A 23,131-nucleotide genomic window follows, 5' to 3' on the forward strand; every position below is an offset into this window, starting at 1 on the left:
TTCACTGAGGTCCCGACTTGAAGTAGGTACTGTCCGTACTAGAGATGCCACGAATATTCGGTAACTATTGGGTATATTAAGCCACTTCATCGAATAGGTATTCGGTATTCAGCCGAATATTGCGCACTATACCTACTTAAAGAAAATGTAAGTACTTGTGTACTTTCAAAGAACAAAAGACCTTTTTTAGCATTTGCGAATAGCATAGTTACCTATAATTTTACTTAGATATATTTTCTTAGCTCTACTTAGTCCCTTGAAAGCGAAAATAAATGTAACTCAAAGTGTACACTTGCTTTGCCGATGGTTCATTAGCCGAATATTCGGCACTTCGGCCGATAATGTGGCCGTATATTCATCAACATCATCATGTGTGTGGACTAAAGTTATTTGGAACTTCGTAAACCGTATTACAAAGCAATAGGGACTATGATTGGTCAATTAAGAATGCTGTTACATTAAAAGCGTTTTCACACTGTCCGATCCGATATCGGATAGAAGTAAAATGTATAAAATTAGTGTTTTCCTGTATTTATTTATTCATATAAGAAATCTTTATTATACAAAAAATGTTAATGCAAGAAAAGGCGGACTCGATGTCATATGGCACTCTCTATATAGCAGCTGTTTTTCTCATAGGCACCATCCGACATTGGAGAGGCACTTCCGATAATATCAGCCATGTCGGACCCCTGTTAGCTGTCGGACCGACATCGGATGCATGTTATCGGATGTAGGATCCTACATCCGATACTGCGGAATACTGTGATACTGCTGCGAATGTATCCTACATCCGATATCGGATCGGACAAATGTGAAGTCGCTCTAGCAATCGCTCTACGTTGTATAGTTTGTCATAGGACTGTCTCATTTCAAACATAGACAGAGAGAATCATACTATCTTTGTCTTACACTAGTACAAGCACCCAAAAGAAAAGGATGAGTATAGGTTTTTTTGTTTTATCCTTTGCTCTTGCACGCGAAGTTTATTTTTACTTGTGACTTGTTACGTTCAGTTTGTATCGCTTAATCACTTTAATCAGGTATGAATCACTGATTTAATTAGGGGTCAAAGTCAAGGGAAACGTTACCGACCCATACTTTATTAGAAGTTTGGTTTTATTTTTCATGTCGTCAGCTGTTATGAATCCACTTGCATGGCTCTTACCGTCGCTTTAATTGAGTTGTATTGTACGAGTATACGTACAGGGATTTTAATTCCTCAGCTATAACTGTATATGAAAATCATAAATACATATAATTTCAGAAAAAGGTTTCTTCTGTGGACGATAGAATAGAAGTTAACCATCTAGGTACATATCTTATTTGAGTCTCAAAACCTGAAAAAAGTATCAGCGTAAAAAATCGTTTTTAATAGGGTAGTTGACACATAATGAATTTTTTAACTAAATTTAGTTAAATAGATAGAAAATGAGCTATTTATCACAATAAATTGGAAACTTAAAAAATATATGGGAATTAAAAAAAATACGTTTCGAAAAAAAAAAAATCACTTTCAAATAGGAAAAAAATAACGGTACCATTCGACTCCTTACATTTTATTTAAAAAAATATTGTACAGCAACAATATACATAATCGCAACATTTCACCGACAAAATCGCAATTTCCTTGTTTTTCTATACATCGAAACGCGGCTTCTAAGCAAAGCGGCTTCTAAGCAAAGTGACACAGTGACGTCACAATGTGTTGCCATTTGTGTTAGAGCGTTTGCTCAGTAAACTGGCGATGCCAGACTTTGACCATCATTTGTGACTTTATTGCTTTAAGACAATGGGTCCCGAACAGACATTTGATCCTCAAAACAAACCTGTTCGACTGATACCATAAAAAAAATGTCAACTACCCTATTATCTTAACTTTGTGATGTGTACAGGAAAGACGTTAAGAGTTAGGTAAGCATACAATAAAATGTGTATGACCCTACTCCGCAGTCCGCACTTTACGTTCATAGGTCTGCCTATTATTATTTATTACAAGCGACCGGCCCCGAAAACCTTCCTCAAGAATCACTATTGATAGGTGAAAACCGCATGAAAATCCGTTCAGTCGTTTTTGAGTTAATCGCGAACATACAGACAGACGCGGCGGGGGACTTTGGTTAACTATCTATGGTCCTTAAATCAACTAGGTATTAATACTGTGCAACTGCACAGCATAACAATGCTGCCCGTTATCCTACACAATTGGCAATTTCTGTCCGATACGATCCCCTGTCCAGCAATAATTGGCAGACGGCCCCGCGAGGTTTCCCGGCCGCACCCCCGGCCGGCAATTAAGTAACCGCACCCTGTACGATAAATAATGGCCAACTAATTACTGGCGATAAAGTTTGGACGTTACTAACTGTAACAAATGAAGGTGGAAGCGTTCGAAAGTGTAATGGAAATAAGTAGGTGAGCCGTAAATGGGATTAAAAAGTAGGTGGGTACTTTTTAACATAAAAATAAACATCTGAATTAATTAATCGCCCACTTTTCGTAACCTTTGAGGTCGAGTACCTTTATTTTAATTTAGGACTTTGGATTGTATACCTTGAATTGGTAATTCTGTAAAGGTATACTGTATTCTGTAAAATATATGTATATAATGATTTGAGAATAGGGTGGAGGTTCCCTATATTCTTCTCTACTTGAATTACTTGATCCATGAAAATCTCTAATTGGTTAAAACATGTTTCTTGTTTTACACACATACAACATATTTATGAATCTTAACAATCTATCTTTCAATGTTTTATGATTCTTATAGCGAAGATTTCATCGTTGGTAACCGTAGTATCCATTAATTAGCCATGAGGTCTATTATTATACTGCAATAATACAGGGCTCTTACCATCGCTTTCAACACAATAGTCACAAGAAAACAAGTTTAATTTGACCTCTACACTCGACACATTCGTAGAAATTGCATTTATGTGTACTAGGAGATCACATAAGTACAGGATCTCTATGTCAACCCTACTTGCAGGGTCCTCGCGCAACTACTCGAATAGATTTTTTTAAATAAAAGACAAAGAACCTAGCAAAAATCTGCCGCCCGCGGCCCGAAGCCTTTTGTAATGGAGGCCGCCGCTGCTACAGACAGCGCCAACGTCTAATTAAACTACGTAGAAACTAGGGCTCCCGGTATCCGTGTTACACGCCGAAACGAATACCCGTGTTCTTAAGCCCGGCGGTACTAAGAACCCGGTTTACACGGAACCGCCGGGATTCGAAAACGTTTCGAAGGAACGTTCCCAAGAAACGTATCTCAGACACGTATCTCCGTTTACACGGGTACTTAAGACCGTTCCGAACGGGTCTGAATACTCCGAACCAGTTTGAGCCAATGTACAATGGTAACAAGGTCCACTTTCCACTATTATTATGTTGACTTCAGATGAATTCGTTTGTCGTACGATTTTTAAAGTAAAACTTTTATTCTATCGCCCCAATTTATTAAGTTAACATTAAAACCGCGATTTTAATACCGTAATTCGAATTAATTTCCGAAATTTTTTAGTGAAATGCCTACAATCCGAAAAAAGTTTCACTTGCATCGTGGTTTCATAAAACCGCACAATTACTTTTTTTTTAATTGTTTTTAACCGTATTGATAAAACATAGGTACTGAGCCATCATCCTATGTTTAATAGTAGGTATATATAATTATTATTTTAAACTATTTATATCATTTAATAAAACCGATTGCTTCTAAGCTAATTACATAAATTTGATATCGATCATAGTTTTTTTTTTATAATTACATTATGGTATTGTATTTTTTCATTAATAATAGGTGTGCAGACAGAATACAATATTCATTAAAAATAACAGTTTAATTATTTCGTGGTTATTTTTATCTCAGGTGTATTACTGCTTTGCGAAAACAACAAACCTGCCAACGGCGCATAAAAAGTTAGGTACACAAAAGCGGGATTATCGAGTAATCATGCTCAAATGAAAAGCAGAATTTTACCCAAGAACCATAAAAACCCATACTACCTTGGATAACTTGCGATAATATTGCTAATTACATTAAGATAGATCTTTAAATTGGTAATCATTCATAATTCACTTTGGTCACTTTCTCACTAGCGTTCAGGTAATAAACTTAAATGGTCCATCCATCCATTGTTTTCCAATATCCTTTTGTTTGTCATCGTCGAAAACATGTAGGTTCCCAAACTATTATCACAAGTGTCACCGCGAAATATAAGCTTTATGTCGTTGTAATAAGGTCAAAACATCTGCACAAGAAAATGTTTTCCATTGTTTTGTAGCCGCGCCGCACTAAAAAGCGTTTTATTATGGTAAGAGGTACCTAGAGCAAAAACAATTAGAATTTATTGAGAAGTTGCAATTTTATCAAGTTGATTTAAAATGTTTATTAATAACTAGCGACCCGCCCCGGCTTCGCATGGAGAGTCAAGCATAATAAAATACATTCTGTAACAAGTATTCACATCGGAAGCCCAATAATACTAAGACTTCCATCCACCTGTCTGTCACCACTCACTAGGCTGTATCTCATGAACCGTGATAGCTAGACAGTTAAAATTTTTACACATGTATTTCTGTTCTATTTCATTTCTATAACAACTAAAATTTAAAATTAAATTTTGTACGGAACCTTCGGTGGGCGAGTCCGACTCGCACTAGTCCGGTTTTTTTAGAAGTTAATAATGGGTTAATTATTCTTAAAATATAGACAGACAGCCATCGCGCACTTTTTTGTAGACTTTTTTCCACCATACATTGTGTCGTTATATCTCAAATAGATTGGGCAGCGTTTCCGATTAAGCTCCTGGCCAGCGTGATTTTTTCTAACTTCATTAGCAAACATCGTCATATTTCTACCAATTTAAACAAAACCTTACCAAAATATACACATAAACATTCCCAAAGAAAAACTTCATTCATAGGTGAGGTCTGGTTATCGCGAACATACAGACAGACATACGGACGCGGCGGGGGACTTTGTTTTATAAGGTGTACCTACACTACATTATATGACAAGAAATATAATTTCATATTGTTCAGGCATAATAAAACATGTCTATCGGCTACATAATTCAAATGACGCGGGAAAACGCCGCCCTTGCGCCGATCGCGCGACAGTCACGCCACTCTCCGGTGAGCTCCGCCCGTGGCTAAAAAAGGGAATCAAGTCGCAAGAGAAAACAAAATACGGGCGGCACGTTTTTGCTGTCGCGCTGTAATAAAAACTGTTTTATTGTGAAAATGCTGTACATTTGACCTGTGGCGGTTCTGTGTTTGTGTAAAAGGTGTTAAGGAACTCGGAACATTAAATTTAAGAACCAACGAGAGCGGGGGCTCTGCCCCATGCCCCATTGAAGCCGGCTTCGAGGCGGTTAGCAACAGGTAATTACCGTGTTATTTGTTTGTGTAGTTGATGATGTGTATTTGCCTGAACATGGGGTTTATGATAGTATAGTTATTAACATAAATTTTGGTCCTAAGAGCGCGGATTTGAGATCGACCTAGGTACCTATTAGTAGACGCGTCTTCGATTGCGGCGCGAACATTTGATTTAAGTACCTATTCATTACTATATCGGCGGTTAGTTCGGTTTTTAGTAGATTTATCTAAGATTGTTGTTAAGTAGGTAATATAGTGCTTTCGGTGCATATTTAATTCATAGGTATTGGTATTGTTATTACGGCGTGCCTGTTGTGTTGTGAAAAGTTTTATGATTCAAGATGGCGCTTAAAAGTTATGAAGTAAAATTTAAAATTGAATGCGAGTGGTTTACGGACACGGCTGTTATGATTAAATCAAAGGATTACTCATCAGGGATATTATCGGCTCGTATTCGTAAACTTGAAGACCACTATAAGAATCTATCGGACTCTTATGAGAACTTGTTAACAAAATTAGATGATGAAAAGGATAAGGCACGCGTGTCGGTATATGATGAGCAATATAAGAAGGCTAATATCTGTTACAATGAACTTGAAGCTTTTTCTGTAAAATTACCGAATTCTGATGGTTCACACATGACAACGGAAAGTTCAGTGCATGGCCGTCTGCCTAATATTGATCTCCAAAACTATCACGGAGAACCATTCGAATGGTTCGGATTTATTAGTTTGTTCAACTCGCTAATATTGTCCAGAAATGATCTCTCCAAGACGCAAAAATATCACTATTTGTTTAGTCATGTCTATGATGAGCCCCGGACGCTTATACAACACCTGACTATGACGGACGAGTCACTAGATACCGCCCTAGAAATTTTAAAGAGTAGATATGATAATAAAAGGATGATGATTGACCGATATTTAGGACGCTTGATTAATTTGCCCGTCTTGACGAATTCGCGAAATCTTCGCGTAGGGTTACTTAATCCGCTATTAGAATGTACCAGGTCCCTAAAAAATCTAGGATTATCTATCGAAGACTACATGGTTCTATATATGATGCTTGGGAAGTTACCCACAGAGTTAAGAACTAGATTTGAACAAAAACACGGTGGGTTAAATAATGGATTACCGGAGTTTAAAAATTTTATAACGTTTATTCAAAATGAATGCCATTTCATTGACACTGCCTCGGATTACAATTCGGTTACAGTGAAACCTGATGAACGGACTCGAAAGTTAAATACTTATGAGCAACGTAAACAATCCGTCGGGTGCCTATTCTGTAGTAATGCGAGTCACAAGGTATTCGATTGCTTTAAATTTCTAGGCTCGACTCCCGATGAACGGCGTACGTGGGTTAAGACAAAGGGGTATTGTTTTAGATGTTTCGGTGGACATTCGGCTATTTCATGCACACGTAATGTAGCATGTGCCTTTTGCGGTAACGTTGGTCATCATAAATTGATTTGTTTGACCCAAAACGACAAGTTAAATAAAAATGAAAAAATAAATAAAAACACGCGTCACGTATCCGCAGGTGTATTCGATTACAATGGTGAACGCAATACTTATTGTAACGATGATAACGATCATTTCGACAATCGGTCGATCGACAGATTTGAGAATAACGCCCCGCATTCGGCTTATGGGCGATTTGAGACGAGTCGTGAGTACTCGTGCCGTTTCGACTCAAATGACAATCGTTTGACGGCGCCGGCGCCGGCGACGCAAAATGTACGCGAGAATAACGATTCTCATTTCTCGACTTCGCCCACTGCTGGGCAGAATAGAAACGCATAGCAACTAATTGACAGTCGTGTCGCTTCATCCGTTCCTAAGTTACCGGATAACATATTACTACCTACTGTCATTGTTTATGCACAATCTGCTTACGGTAACTTTGTACCTACACGCGCCTTGTTAGATATTGGCTCACAATTAACAATAATTAGAAGTGCATTTAGTAATTTACTTTTATTAAAGCGACATAACTGTCAAACCTCTGTTTACGGTGTTGGCGGAAAAGGTAGGCTTAATGATCAAATGGTAGTATTGAATTTGAAGCCTAAAGGTAATGATAATAAGGTTTTATCTTGCACGGCCATTGTTATGAATATTCCTACAACCTATATGTGCAGGTTAGCGAATATAATAAAATTCATAAATAAGGTTCCGATTTCAGACACGGATTTATTACATCTATCAAGGATCGATATTATTATAGGATGTGATATTTTAGGCGAGATTTTAACCGGCGAAATTGTAACGTTAGGGCCAGGTGGGCCATATGCGTTAAATACGATTTTCGACTATGCGGTATTCGGGCCATTTAATAGTGGTTTTTCGGCTCAAAACCTGGTTTCGCATAACCTAGTTAATGAAAATTCGGTTTCATTCGGTTCGGTTTCGGGTAATATGTTTAACTCGGTTGGAGAAAATTTAGTTTTAGTCGGTTCTGATTCGGTTAGTGATAATGCGGCTTTATTTGATTCGGTCTCGGTGAATACATCAACCTCTGTCAATGACAATTCGGTTTTATTCGGTTTAAATTCGGTTCATAAGTACACTACGGTTTTAAATAATAATACAGATGCTGATAATATTTTGTTTTCGGGAAGCGCACTTGTCGAAGCTGTTGAAAGGTTTTGGTCTTCGGAAGAACCACCTATGATGAAAATTAAGGACCCCATGAATATTGAATGTGAGAATTTATTTATTGAAACAACAAATCGGGGGTCTGATGGAAAATACACGGTACGTCTGCCACTTATACCTACACATCCTCGGTTAGGCGATTCTAGACAAATGGCTTATCGGAGATTTCAAGCTTTAGAGCGTCGGTTTAAGGCTCAGCCTGTATTCCGGGAAAAATATATGCAATTTATGACGGAATATATACAACTGGGACATATGAAGAAGTCAGACTTTTGTGACTATACTGATGAACACTATTTCCTAGCTCATCATGGAGTTTTTAAATCTGGTGACAGTGGTGACAATGACAAATCAAAAATTCGTGTGGTGTTTGATGGAAGTGGAAAAACGTCGAACGGTGTTTCTCTAAATGACTGTTTATACGCTGGTGAAAAACTGCAGAACGATATAGTTAATATAATTTTGAACTTTAGATACCATAAATTTGTGTTCACCACGGACGTAAAAATGATGTTTAGGCAAACATGGATTCACCCCGATGATCGAAAATATCAACTAATATTATGGAGAGAAAACAGTTCGTTACCCTTGACTGTATACGAGCTTACCACTAATACGTATGGCTTGAAGTCAAGTCCGTATGTCTCGAATCGTTGCTTGCAACAATTAGCGAATGACGGAGAAGTAGATTTTCCCCGAGCGGCTAAAATTCTACGTCACAATAGTTTTGTAGACGATTTGAACGGTGGAGGTGATTCTTTAGAGGAGGCTTTAAGCGTGCGTGACGAGCTTATTGCCTTGATGAGCACTGCGGGTTACGAACTGCGTAAATGGGCAGCTAACGATGCTCGGTTAATACAGGACTTTCCGCGAGACCATTGTGAGATGCCCAACAATTTCGATAAAGATGACCAATATGGATGTATCAAGGTTTTAGGTGTACAGTGGGATCCGAAAACTGATTGTTTCACTTATAAGGTCAATGTGCCCGACGAAAAACAACAAGTTACTCGGCGCACTATACTATCATCTACTGCAAAATTATTCGACCCACTCGGGTGGATCAGTCCAGTAATATTTCGGGCCAAACTGCTATTACAAGAGCTACTCAGTAATGGAGATGGCAATAACGCCGTCGATTGGGATTCACCCGCCCCTGAAGAACTTGTACAAAAATGGCGTGAACTCCTCTCGGATCTACCTAACATAACGAGGCTTTCAATACCTCGATGTTTGAAATTATCGGATAGTAAAAATAATACCTACTCAGTGCACGGATTCAGTGATGGATCTGCTGTAGGTTATGGTGCTGTGGTTTACTTACGCACAGTTAGCGGAAGTGGTGAAGTTACTATTAGACTTTTAATAGCAAAATCGCGAGTTTCTCCCCTACGGAAAAGGATGACAATTCCTCAGTCGGAATTGAACGGTACTTTGCTTTTGACTAACCTTATTAATCATGTATACAGCACACTGCTTAACGAATTGTCTATAGAGATCAATGACGTTATTGGCTGGTGCGATAGCACCATTGTACTTTCTTGGATACGGACACAACCTCACAAATTGCAGGTTTACGAAGGTAATCGTGTATCAAAAATCATAACATCTGAAGTAAAAATTACCTGGAGACATGTTCCAACTGATCAAAACTGCGCAGACGTGGCCTCACGTGGTACATCTGCTGCTAATTTGTTAAACCATTCGTTATGGTGGAACCCGGCATGGTTAACCGGTAAACCCAGCACTTGGCCAAGTAAAGGACCCGAATTTCCTGAAATATTACTTCCTGGCTTGAAATCTAAATTTGTCACAAATGTTGCAGCTACTATGCCTACTATAGACGAAAAATGCGATATAATTGAGCGATATAGCTCCTTTAAAAAAATTGTAAATGTTACGGGATTTATACTGCGTTTTCTCCATAATATCCGTAACCCTAATTCGCGAATTTCAAGGACTTACCTTACAGTGAACGAACGTAGGAATGCTATAAGAAAACTTATTATTCTGGTTCAAAGAGATGCGTTTAGCGATGAAATAAACTCACTTAACTTAAAAACTAGGATAAAATCACCCTTAAAAAAGCTAAATCTCTTTTTGGACAGTTTAGGTATTGTCAGGGTCGGTGGCCGCCTCCAACATTCAACTTTGCCATTTGATGCGAAGCATCCAATATTGCTCCCGGGGAAGGGTTCGTTTGTTAAATGTCTAGTTGAAGATTATCACATCACATATTGTCATATTGGAGCTAATACGCTCGAATCAATATTATCACGTAAATACTGGATCCTGACAGTCAGGCGAATAACTCGAAGTGTAACGTTTAAATGTGTTCAGTGTTTTCGAGTGCGTCCACGCTTTACTCAACCACTCATGGCCGATTTACCACCAGATCGTGTTAGGTCTTTACGTCCATTTCAAGGTGTAGGCACGGACTTTGCAGGACCTTTTAACATTAAGACCAGCACTTTAAGAAATGCTCGAGTAGAAAAATGTTATCTATGCATATTTGTCTGTTTGGTTACAAAAGCTGTACACTTAGAAGTGGTTTCTGGACTTTCCGTAGAAGCTTTTGTGGACTGCTTTACACGCTTTGTTTCGAGACGCGGATTACCATCTCTCGTTAGATCCGACTGTGGCACTAACTACACTGGCACTGATAAATATTTAAAGGACGTTTATGTGTACCTGCGGAATCATAATACAGATATTAGTCGGGAACTTGCTAAATCTGAAATAACCTGGTTATTCAATCCTCCGAGTAGTCCTAATATGGGAGGTCTCTTTGAGGCAGCAGTAAAAACAGCTAAAACGCTTATGCGTAGAGTTCTCGGCGAACAAAACCTGACTTTCGAACAGCTTAGTACATTCTTCACCCGTGCGGAGGCAGTTATGAATTCTAGACCTTTGACACCCTTAAGTTCGGATCCAAATGATCTTGATGTCCTTACTCCCGGACATTTTTTAATAACTGAGCCTTTGACGGCCCTGCCTGAGTATGACTTTGAGGAGACAAATATCGGTCGACTTAATCGTTTTCAATTGTTACAACGTCTCTCACAACACTTCTGGTCACGTTGGCGTAACGAATACCTACATACCCTACAGTTAAGGCATAAATGGTCGGATCCGACAGACTCGGTTAAAATCGGGGACCTAGTCCTTATTAAGGAAGATAATTATCCTCCCTTACAATGGAGACGTGGACGAATAACTAAGTTACTACCGGGTAATGATAACGTAATAAGAGTTGTAGAACTTCGTACTCAAAAGGGGACTCTAATGAGACCCGTTGCTAAATTAGCTAGACTTCCACTTGACGCTTAAGATCAACCAAGCTCTACTTGGTTCGGGGGGGGAGTGTATGTTCAGGCATAATAAAACATGTCTATCGGCTACATAATTCAAATGACGCGGGAAAACGCCGCCCTTGCGCCGATCGCGCGACAGTCACGCCACTCTCCGGTGAGCTCCGCCCGTGGCTAAAAAAGGGAATCAAGTCGCAAGAGAAAACAAAATACGGGCGGCACGTTTTTGCTGTCGCGCTGTAATAAAAACTGTTTTATTGTGAAAATGCTGTACATTTGACCTGTGGCGGTTCTGTGTTTGTGTAAAAGGTGTTAAGGAACTCGGAACATTAAATTTAAGAACCAACGAGAGCGGGGGCTCTGCCCCATGCCCCATTGAAGCCGGCTTCGAGGCGGTTAGCAACAGGTAATTACCGTGTTATTTGTTTGTGTAGTTGATGATGTGTATTTGCCTGAACATGGGGTTTATGATAGTATAGTTATTAACACATATCATGTTCTCAAATTAAACTAAAAATGAAGAAGCAAGTTAAAAATTTATTTTTTTATAAATACTTACCTAATGCCAATTTCGAACATTAGTTTAACTTCCTGCCTACATACTGAACTCGATGGTTCTAATTTTTTTTAAAATAGGTACTAGCAGTTTTTTATTTTATTTTATTGCTAACCCGCAACGTAAAAAAAAGTAGCAATTTAAAGTGCTATATAAAATACTACTTTGATAAGAAGCGTGAATACTCGTAATACCTATTGCAAGCAAAAACTACCTGCTCAAGAAAGGGTTTTCTAAACCGTTTATTAAATTTCGACTCTATGACCCCACGGAATAAGGTTAAATATGACAGAAACTCGTCATGAATCTTTTGTCTATTCATTTGTAGCTGGCGTTCGTTCCTTCGCTACTATCGTCAAGGACGTGTCCGGAGCCACGGATAAATAAGATACGTATCTTCGAATACCCGTTTATCCGTGTACACGGGTCTTAACTACACGTTTCTTAATTAAACGTGCGGAACGGGCCAGAAAACCGTTTACGTATTATTCGGAGACGGGTATTCGAAACGTGTAAACGAAACACGGATTCGACCGCGAGCCCTAGTAGAAACGAGACTATACTACGTACAGTACAAAGATATAGGAACAGTACAAATTATATTATGAATATGTCTGGTTTGTGTGTCGTAGCTTATGATTAAAGTCTTGTGTTTTCCACTTGAGTTTCTAGCTTTAATTAAGGCAAGGCCGCTTGGAAATGGGAGCTACGAAACAACAGTAAATTAATGTGGCTTTTATTATTATGAGGTTAAAGTTTAATTCCAGTGAATCCGCTCGAAGTGAGATGAAATTTCTATGATTTAAATAACAGGAAACATAAATATATCAACTTCAGATTATACGGAAAGCAAACAAAATTTAATGTCGTGGATGTTTAAATGATAATGTGCAACAAAATGTAGTGTAGATGTAGCTATTTTAGTAGTTCTAGGGCTCATTTCAGCAGAGCAGGTTACTTATTTACAAGCTGAAGTTTATTTACCAATGAAATACGTAACATATCGCGCCCCCGCATTTTTCTACTTTTGAAGACAAATAATAAATTAATTCAAGAGACCTACATTATAACCAAATAACTTAAGAATAAAACACTTTATTAATATAAACGTAGGTAAGTAACTTTGAAAGCTACCATAACACAGTTTTCACTCAGCTTGATGTTAAGTTGCCTTCCATGGATCCAATCCAAGAGAACGCTTCGTATAGAAACTTTTACGAAAATTATAGCCAATTTATAGATACCTATAGGGATAGCAATAGCAAACCTATAACACCGTAATTCAACACTACTCAGCTAAATCACATAATTAGCCAGTAGGTACACCGTTTCTACATCAGCTAGTGATGTAACACCGCGCGGCACTTTCCGAACTAAGACGACTGTTGCTAATAAAACCTCGTAAGTTCATACAAGTTCTATACGAAGATACTACCTTTTGTAAAACAACACACGTGCGTGATGTATGAGATTATGATCTATCACGTTATCGCCCCGTTATCATACTTTTTTTTGCTGTTATAAAATTGTACCTTAATTCGTTGTCTTGAGATTTATAATCGACTGGTTTGGATGAAGATAGCATTTCGTTTGGCGGTGCTCTGACAGTTTGCCATTGTCTTTTCGAAGAGGCAGTGTTCCATATTTGAATTCTGGTCGCGAAATCGGTTTCTGATAGTTTGACTAGTGAAGTGTTTACTAATGAGAAAATTGTGAAGTGTTTTGATGTTTATAGATTTTTGGTATGAGATGTGATTATAGTGATCAAGGATGACGAGGTCTGGCGAAAAAATTAAAATACACAAGAATATGGTTCCCAGTAAGTTTATGGAAGATTATTTTACATATTTAAGAAATGATTGATCCTAGTAATAAGTATAGTAAAGGTCTAAGACGACGACTGGTTCATTCATTTCATAGTTCATAATTCACTCACGGGTCTCGAATACCATTTCTTAGCAGTTTGCATTAAAAAAGACGATGATGAAAAACGCTTTGTGCGAAAAAAATGCCGAAAAACGATTACGATAGGTACATAGTTACTCGTAAAAATTGGAATAGCATAACATTCTATTAAATCACTGAATGAATAAAATAAAAATACATGATAATTATTGTTTTTGAACATAAATGAAGATCTTATCAACTTTTAAGACGAACGATAACCTTCGTTATCAAACGTGTTTACCAGTGAAGATAATAATTTAAACAATGATATACAGTAATTTGAATAGATAAGTTAAAAGCGTCCTAGTATTAGAGTCTAATTTCAGTAGTTGACTGCTTGTTGGTCACCTCACCGGAATTAATATTGAAGGTTGGGCCTTATTATTTTCTAAAGCCTGACCAGTAATATATGATCATTGTCAAGAGGGCGCTGTTCATTCACATGTATAGGGTGACAGTTCAGTATAGTATGAAAAAATTAGTTCCATTAAAATTCCGCAACATGGCGCGTGATCATATATTCCTGGTCAGGCTTTAATAATAAGGGATCAAAAGATATGGCGGTCCACGCGAAACTTACGACGGAAGATTATGGCCACTCCGCCGGTTTTTACTTCAATAACTCTAAAAATATTCTTTTGTCTAACATTTTGCTGGTCAACTTTTAAGGTTTTCGTTGAAGTCTGCAATATAATATAGTTCCGTGTGCATTTTAAAGCATTTGCCCGTGATAATAAAAAAACTAAAATTTTACCTTATAGGCCCTTCTTAAGGTGCTTACTATTTAGGGGAATTGGCAACGTTGAACTGCGAGACATATATTAAATATTTTGGTTGTATTGTATTGTAGTTCGGGCGCTTTTCCGCAACTCGACGACTGGCGCCTATTTTGCGTGACATGGGGGTGGGCTAGTCCTGCCAGCCCAGCTCCTCGAGGAAACCTATCAAACCTTTGATGTTGAGTAGGACCTCGGGGAGGTCTCTCGGGGATCCGAGATGTTTTGCCCTGTATGGGGCCACTCCGCTGCACTCCAGCACCACGTGAGAGGCTGTTTCTTCTGTCTCCATGCATCCTCTGCATAGGGGACTGTCTGTGACACCTGTTATAAAAAGATGTTTGTTAAATAGTCCATGACCTGTTATGACACTGGTTACCATGCTCAGTCGGGTCTTTCCTAATTGAAGGAGCACCCTTGTGAGCTTTCCGTTGATGCCAGGCATGGCTTGTTTGGCCTGTCTGCATCCAGTCTGGTTTAGCCAATGTTCTGTGTGTAGTTTCCCTGTACGTGCCAGCAGCATTGAGCGTACCTTGCTAAACGGTATCGACAGGATCGGTTCTGGGCCAATCGCTCCCGCACTCGATCCTTGCCTGGCAAGCTCGTCCGCAGCATCGTTACCCCGGGATCCGCTGTGTCCTTTGATCCATTGTAGGGTGATCTTATTGTTATGACATACCTCCATTAGTCGTTCGTGGCATTCGTGTATAAGTTTGGATGTGACTATATGGCTTTTTAGAGCCATCAAGACTGCTCTACTGTCGGAGAGTATGCGGATGGAGGATCCTACTACCTTCCTTGCAGTGATGGCAGCCGCCGCGTTTATGATGCCCATGCACTCAGCCTGGAATACCGAGTTATGGGCTCCTAGCGGAGTGGTGATTGACATGTTCAGGTCTTCTGAGAAGGTTCCAGAGCCCGATCCGTTGTCTGTTTTGGACCCATCAGTGAAGATTCTGAGCTCCCGAGGATTGAGTCCTTCGTAATTGTCGTCCTCGTATAACTGTATTTTGTACCTTTTGTCGAAGATAGCTTGTTTATGAATCCGATCCGTGCCCGAATTGAGCACTGGAAATTCGTCATCCATTCGTTATCCAGGCAAGTTGTGTGAAGAGCTCCTATGATGTTGGACCATATATTAAGGGCTCGCAGCCTTACCGCTAATATTTTGGTTAGTATCTAATAAGTTAATAACCAGCTTATATTTAATTGTATCTATGGCAACCGCCATAGGTGTCGTGGTAGAAATGGCTGTAAATTTTGACCTTCCTAGTATAGGATACGATGCTTGTGATTGTCTACGTGACAGCGTGATAAAACGGTGTCCGTCACTTTTAATCGCGCGAGTTAAAAAGTGACGATTATTTTATCATGTGGATTGTGGATAAAGCCATCCTTAATACACCTGCAGGGGAGCTTTGATATAATTATATAGATAAATTGAATTGATGAGAACAATTTACAATAAAAAATGATCAAAACATGTAAAACCAAACAGTACCTAATAAAAAATAGAATGTATACTATACATTGAAAGCTAAACTCGTACGAAACATCTATCATAACATAAATTACATCCCACAAGAGTTCCGAACACGCTGGATTCCTAGCACTTGTCACGTCTTAAAAACGTCGTAAATTCTTGGCATTTCCTTTATGAACGACATTTCTCTGTACCATTAAATAATATTATTTAGGTACATATGTACACCAACCTATTTATTTATCACTCAAATATTAAACAATTTGTTAATGGATTTTTTATTAGTTTACTCTAATGTAAAAATCCCGCACGAGACCTGGGGATAATCCGTCAACGGCCTGTTTTTGGCCAGCTCGGATTGGCGAGATCCTACTGTACCCTAATCTCAGTTTACAAATTTATGCTAGTAGCAAAGCGGTCTATAAACGTCAGTGGCCCGGCTCACAGGCTGCACAAAAAAACGGCGTAATTTAATTGAAGAAGCGGCATTGACACCGTCTGGCTGTCATGCAATTTGTGTAATTGCTGTCCCGACACCGCTCCGAACTGCATTCGAAGTCATTTCGTGTTAAAATACTAGATGCAGTTATGTTGTAAATTAAATACCTACATATAGTCAGGTGGGGTGGCGTGAGACAAAAATTGTTTATTTTGCTCGGGGCAAGTGAAACCGTATGAGGAATGTCCTTCTACGTAAGTATTTTTATGTATTTTGCATTCGTTTAATTTTTAGTATGTATTTTCATTTAATTTAGTTTTTAATATCTTTAAATATCAATAACTGTTTATTTCCCCTACAAATGTTTCTCTCAAAATATTTCCATTCTCATTGCAGTACGAATATGATGGTTTATTATGACAATGCCTCTTTCAACCGTGTCAAAAAGTGACACTTATTTTATCACGTTGATAAAACCATCCATGATGCACATGCTTGTTATAAAATACGTATGTCTGTAGGTACCACATCCATGTGAATTCGTTCTACCGGTTTTGTTTGATTAAGCAATAAACATCAAAACACTTAAACATCTAAAACATATACCTAATACAGACCTTTACATTTATACTAAAATATTTCGGTGGAATACAGTATTTTCTTTAAAAGGTGATAGTGTGGTGGTGTTGATATTTATCGTAGAAGTAACTTTGTTTAACACTTGAGTAGGTACCTAAGTGTTGTGTTTGATTTGGTTTGCAATAATGCACTTCTCCAGTTCGGCTACTGCTAAATCGAGCGAGATAGTTAAAATAAATAAGTTTTATGTTTTATTACCTTCACTGAACTATCAAATCCATTCGTATGACGCCTCATCATATCCTTGCGAAATACATACGTGGCCGTTGCCGATGTATCCACATCGACGTCATCGACAATATGCCATGCTACCTGCGCGACTCTTTACACTTAAAAGGACATAACTTACTACTGCCTTTCAGAATTGACAGGCGTAAGCCCTTTGTACCTTTTTGCTTTAGATCAAATTAAATCCATGCATTGTGTTCTTTTTTGGCAAAAGGTTCTTGTTGCTACACTTGATAACGTTACATCGTTGGATTAAATTGCAAGTAAACCATTTTTTTTAAGGATCTTATTAACAAAGAACCTTACTATATCTTTACTGATTTGAACTTTCACGACTTTTACTAACAAGTTAACTTTTTTTAAACTAAATCTGCAATCGGCTGTTCTATCAATAATCAGATGGGTTTTTTAGGGTTCCGTACACTTACATTAGATTACCAAGAGAAGCAGGGCTTTGAGGATCCAACCAAGAAAGCGCAAAAATAAGGAGAATTATCTTGAGAATTAAAAGCAGAAGTATCGATTAAAGATTGACATTGACGCCTATTTTGATCTCACTAAAATGTTATCCGCAGCTTCCGCTATAATTCGTCCATGATGCCAAGTTCCTGTCTCGCTGTGTAAACATTACACTACATTACATGCTTTTGCTCCCGATTTACCTCCACGCGTTTGGGTGAAATGGTTCCTACATCGTTTTGTTTCTGTTATTGAGTTTCCAATCTTTTTCCATCAAGCCTCACCCTTTAATGGCAAAGAAGCCCCCCGTATGAAAACTAATGGTTAAGGACCAACAAATCTGTGTTCTCTTTATTGGTAAAGATTAAAAGCCAGGATAAATGACAGAATTTTAAAGTTAACACACACCAACCAAAAACAGATTGCAAAGCAAATAAAATGTGATATAAATCCCAAAATAATGCATTCAAAACTGGTAAAGTGAGCAAAACTCGGATCAAAAAACCGTTTATCGAAATTCGAACGAAGTAGGTACATAAACGAAGTCAAAAATAAACTCATTGCTTATGCAAGATTCTCAGTAATCTTATTACGGTTTCGAAGAACAGAATCGAAATGTTTTATAACAATTAAGGTCACTAGGATACCGTTATCGAGGTTTACGAATAACTGGTAATTACTTTAATTAACCGTTTCTTATTCCTGTACCTATTGACTCATTCATCACGGCTAGGTAGCGAGAGGGGGACCACAAACGTGAACATTATAACAAACGTGAATCATACTTGATCGTAACACGGTAGTGACAGGGAAAAATATTTCGCAATGTTTTTTTTCACGAGGCAAAAAGCGTACGAAGTCCAATGGGCTAGTGGAATGTGGAACTAAATATAGACCATTCCCTATTGACTTTCTAGGTTCTAGGTTAAGATTCGGCAAACTTGAACAATGCTCAGAATTTGAGTACAGATCAAAACGAAATTGGGAACTGTTTTGACCATGGACAGTATATACAAGTAGTTAGACGCGCCACCGAGCGACCGGGGGTAAGAGAAAGAATATTCATATATAATTTGGGCAGCATAGGATTTTTTCTCTTTCTCTCTTATACATTTCGGTATTTCGCCATCGCCTCCTACCTCCTACCTATGATGCCACGTACCCGGTCGGTGATAAGGACAAAGCATGGCACTATTTTCTCTTTCCTCTTATAGGAATCGCAATAAGACTAGCTTTCTTTATCAGTGTCAGGCCCTTGGCCTTAGACCTTGTGGCGTCCCCACTAGCTGCCACTGTCGACGTCATCTAACAGATGGCGTTAGGGAGCTTAGAACGCAATTAGCTAGAAACCTACATCGCGCTTACGAAGTTTCAAATGTCACTTACTATATATACTCCTTCTGACTAACTCTCAGTGGACTTCGGTCCCCAGGCATAACACCCGCCTGGAGAGAGTACTCTCTATTGGCCCTCTCTACACCTACCACAACCTCATAGTTCTAGTAAGAATAAGTTGCTATTGTTTATCCTTTCTGCTGCTGCGACCACTCAGGCTAATTCGATCGTGGTTATTTTCGCTCGGACTTTCCGTATTTGTATTAGTGCGAGCGAGATGCCCGCACGAATGACAGCTTACTGATATGTTTCCTATGATTTAAATATCGGCCAATTCGAACCTGCACATGACATCAAGTCATGTGCAGGTTCGAATTGGTCTGTTTTGGATTAAGCTGAAGTAAATATATCAGTAAAACTAAAACAAAGCAGCGCAAGAAAATCGATTAAGCATCGATTCACCATTTCTCGCCGCCATCTTCCAGTCAAGTTCAGAAGAACAATAAGGCTGGCCGCGAACAATGGTCGCGATTACAGGCTTCCGTCGAGGCGCGCCGGCTGCTTGCTAATGAGGGCTTTAGGGCGTTCGCATACGGCCGACTAATCGTTGAACTCTCTTTGAAGCAATCTTACCTTTCTGCAGCTTGCTAATGAGGGTTTTAGGGCGTTCGCACACTTGTTCGTTGAACTCATCTCCTCGAGCAAGCTTCCTCGTTCATAAGAAGATGCTGCCAAGTTGCATATAGCCTGTTTACTTTCAAAGTGTGTGATCGTGAACGAACGATTGTATAGGTAATTGTTAATATAGGTATCAACAACAGTCGTTTTTCTTAAAGTCGTCCGTGTAAAGCCTACCTTACGTTTGGTCAATGTCGAAGGCGGTTTATATCGAGATTTTGGACAGGCTTGCTAAACCAGTACAATGTTCCTTGAACAGTGTACAAATTTAAATTGTCTTGTTTTTCAAGTAGGTAATTATTAACCTTAATAGGAAGTCTTATTTAATATTTTCTTCGCAAGCTGGTATGGTATGCATTAAGTAAAATAAAAAAACATTAATTTTTCCAAACGTAGACTGTCGCTCGGTCTAAGTCTGTGATCTAAGATTAAGACATTAAAAAAGTACATAAATTGTTTTAGCAACCGTTGGTCAAGCAAATCTTGTCAGTAGAAAAAGGCGGCAAATTTAAAAAATGTAGTCGCGAAGGGATATCGTCCCATAGAAAATTTGAATTTCGCGCCTTTTTCTACTGACAATATTTTTTGCTTAACCAACTATACCTACTGATCATTCTTCGATTAAGGTTTTTTAATGATTAAGGCTGTAAAAATGCTGGTTGGTAAGTACGTGTTAATAAACTATACTATGGCAAGCCAGCTTTGACAGTAGAAAAAGGCGGCAAATTTGAACATTGTAGGCGCGAGACCCATATTTTTTTTTTAATTTCGTGCCTTTTTCTCCTGACAGTTGGTTTGCCAGAGTATATTAGTCACAAAATTTAATACTCTTGCTTTACACATCTGTAATTAAGATATATAAAAAAAAAACTTGAGTTGCAAACATACGGTTTATATTCTTGGTGTGATAGCGACAAAACTTGTTTTATCGTAAAATTTATTGGGCTAAATACTTGTTTTAATGTTTTATCAGTAAAGTACGTGCACTTTTGCTTTGAATTTTGTCGAAATACACGTTTAAAGTCACGGCGAATGCAGGTGTGCTGATAGTAACCCAAAGATATCAGAAATATGTGACACGACTGACAAAGTATTAAAATGTTATAGCCGATTTGTTAGCAATCTCTTTGGACCTTAAGTCGCTAAAACAAAAATAAACCACGTCTTAATTATTTTGATAATATCAACGACCATAAACAAAATTTAAAAGAAAACAAGCATCGTCCTATCTTTTTCATACTGCATTAATGTAAATGATAACCGAAAAGGACAACTAATGCAACTAAGCAGTCCCGATATTTTTCCAAGTAGGTGCCAACGTTTTTTTTAATACGGTCACGGACCAATGGGGGGCGTCGGGGTGCCACGCACCTGTCAAATTTACATAATTTGGCCGAACCGCTCGAGTCTGCAGCATTTTTTGTTTTAAAGCCGAAAATACCTGGAGAGTTTGAGAGTGATATTTAAGTTGTCATTATATTCAATTTAGAGACTACTTAAAGAATTTATTTTGATGTTTCTCTCAGTTCAATGAACTTTAAACTGTGTGTGGCTTGGAGAAGGAACAATCAATTTATAAGTTCTTACATCAACAGTTTTATGTTTCAAAAGCACATAATTATAATTAGGAGTCGGTCACTTCCTTTACCAGGGTTCTTAACTAGATTAGTTTTTTTAATGTTACGAGAAAACTTCGGTCGTTCGTTGGTGACCCAATTTCAGTTTTTTTATACGATAGATACGGTAAGGACTTGTATTAAATTCAGACTCACTCAGAGGTACATAACATTTTTATTTCACAATTTTCAACTAGCTATAGAACCTCACGACACGGCTCGGTAATAAATAAGAAAATAAGAAACCCAAGAGCCTAGTTTATCGATAATGCCCTAACAAGCTTAAGTCTTATTTCACACCAGTTTCAAAGTAACATACAGCCTTTTAGAGCAGAATAGATGACGCAGCGCTCCTATTATCCTCGCCCGTTGGATCGCCAGCGTTGCGTCGAATTGAAGGTTCATTACGCTAGTCTTCAACCGTTTTTCTCAAGGCTGCATGCTATACGATACAAGGGGGCGTTAAGCCGCGCTACACGTTCCTACAATGCCACAATAAAAGAACTTTACACTGTGCCACAAAACGTCCTGAGGCTACTTGCCTCTCTATTTTTCTTGCATATTCGAGCGAAAAAGAGGCAGATAAAGAAATTATAGGGCCTATGGGGCCTAGAAACCGTTCTAGTGAGCCCAACCGGTCAAGTGAGAGGTCTGATGCAATTTCGCTGTAATCTAACGTTGAACAAATCGATAGTCAATGACTTGTAATGTAAATATACGTGAAAGTGCGTATGAAACCTAGTCATAATGTCTAAAGTTAGAGTTAAGTCGACAAAAGTTGAAAAAACTTACACTAAACGGAGATTGTCGTACAAAGTGAAAATAACTTGCTTTGCTTATTCTTCATTATGTGTTGTCTTCCTCATCCTTAAAATTCTTAGTTATAGGGACTGGTCCATAGTTTATTTACATTTTAACCTACAATAAAATTTAATGATTTGTCGTCATGTCGCATGCCACTCGATACATCACACTTGCCCGTTCAAGTGAATCTTTATAAACTTATTTATCGGTGACAGCGGACCCTCGTGACGGTTCATTAGTGACACCCTCGTCTAAGGGAATTTATAGACGTTGACAACCCTAGCTAACTACGAGTATTTTTAGCTGAGCAAGGATTCATCGCGAAATTGTTTTCATATTGTGGAAGAAATTAGGGTTGACGATAGCGTTAACATTCTAGTTGTTAATAATAGGGTTGATACATAACATGGGTTGATATTATAATTGAATAGACATAACGTAGAAAACGAGCACATTTATTATTATAAAAGTTTATTCTGAATATTATTTCCGTATCAGTTAAGTTCATATATAGACTAAAACAAAATAACAAGGCATCTGACTCAGTTTTTGTCTGAGTAAGGATTGATTTTCCAATGTTTTTCCTGTTTTGTGTTTTGCCTGCAATTTGCACTATTTCATACTCAGAAGTTCGTGCTTTGAGGCCACCATGCTTTGGCCATTGGATCCGGGTTTTTAGTATGTAAGAACAGGAGAGCATTTTGAATAACGTTACAAAACCCGTTTTGAAAAGGAAAAGTTGATGCAAATAGCGTGCATTACCAAACCTTGGTTTAATAAGGATATTGGAAAGGATATATACTTTCCGAACATCTGGC

General features: G+C 38.3%; 2 protein-coding genes across 3 annotated transcripts in view; both read left to right on the top strand.

The window, feature by feature from the left end:
• LOC134747567 (SLIT-ROBO Rho GTPase-activating protein 3-like) overlaps positions 1-23,131 on the top strand; it is a 97,731-nt gene that overhangs the window by 18,202 nt on the left and 56,398 nt on the right. The window contains exon 1 of one of the 2 annotated variants that reach the window (XM_063682150.1): positions 13,512-13,728. The exons of the other annotated variant lie outside the window; for it this stretch is intronic. Coding sequence (XP_063538220.1) covers positions 13,680-13,728 — 49 coding nt within the window. The 5' untranslated portion in view covers positions 13,512-13,679. Of the gene's footprint in view, positions 1-13,511; positions 13,729-23,131 lie in introns of those variants that run through there. 2 annotated transcript variants of the gene reach the window in all.
• LOC134747754 (uncharacterized) lies at positions 9,450-11,513 on the top strand. Its single transcript, XM_063682379.1, has one exon. It carries the CDS (start codon positions 9,873-9,875, stop codon positions 11,370-11,372), a length of 1,500 nt encoding a protein of 499 aa, XP_063538449.1. The 5' UTR covers positions 9,450-9,872; the 3' UTR covers positions 11,373-11,513.

Source organism: Cydia strobilella, chromosome 15 (assembly GCF_947568885.1).
Source record: "Cydia strobilella chromosome 15, ilCydStro3.1, whole genome shotgun sequence".
Lineage (NCBI taxonomy): Eukaryota > Metazoa > Arthropoda > Insecta > Lepidoptera > Tortricidae > Cydia > Cydia strobilella.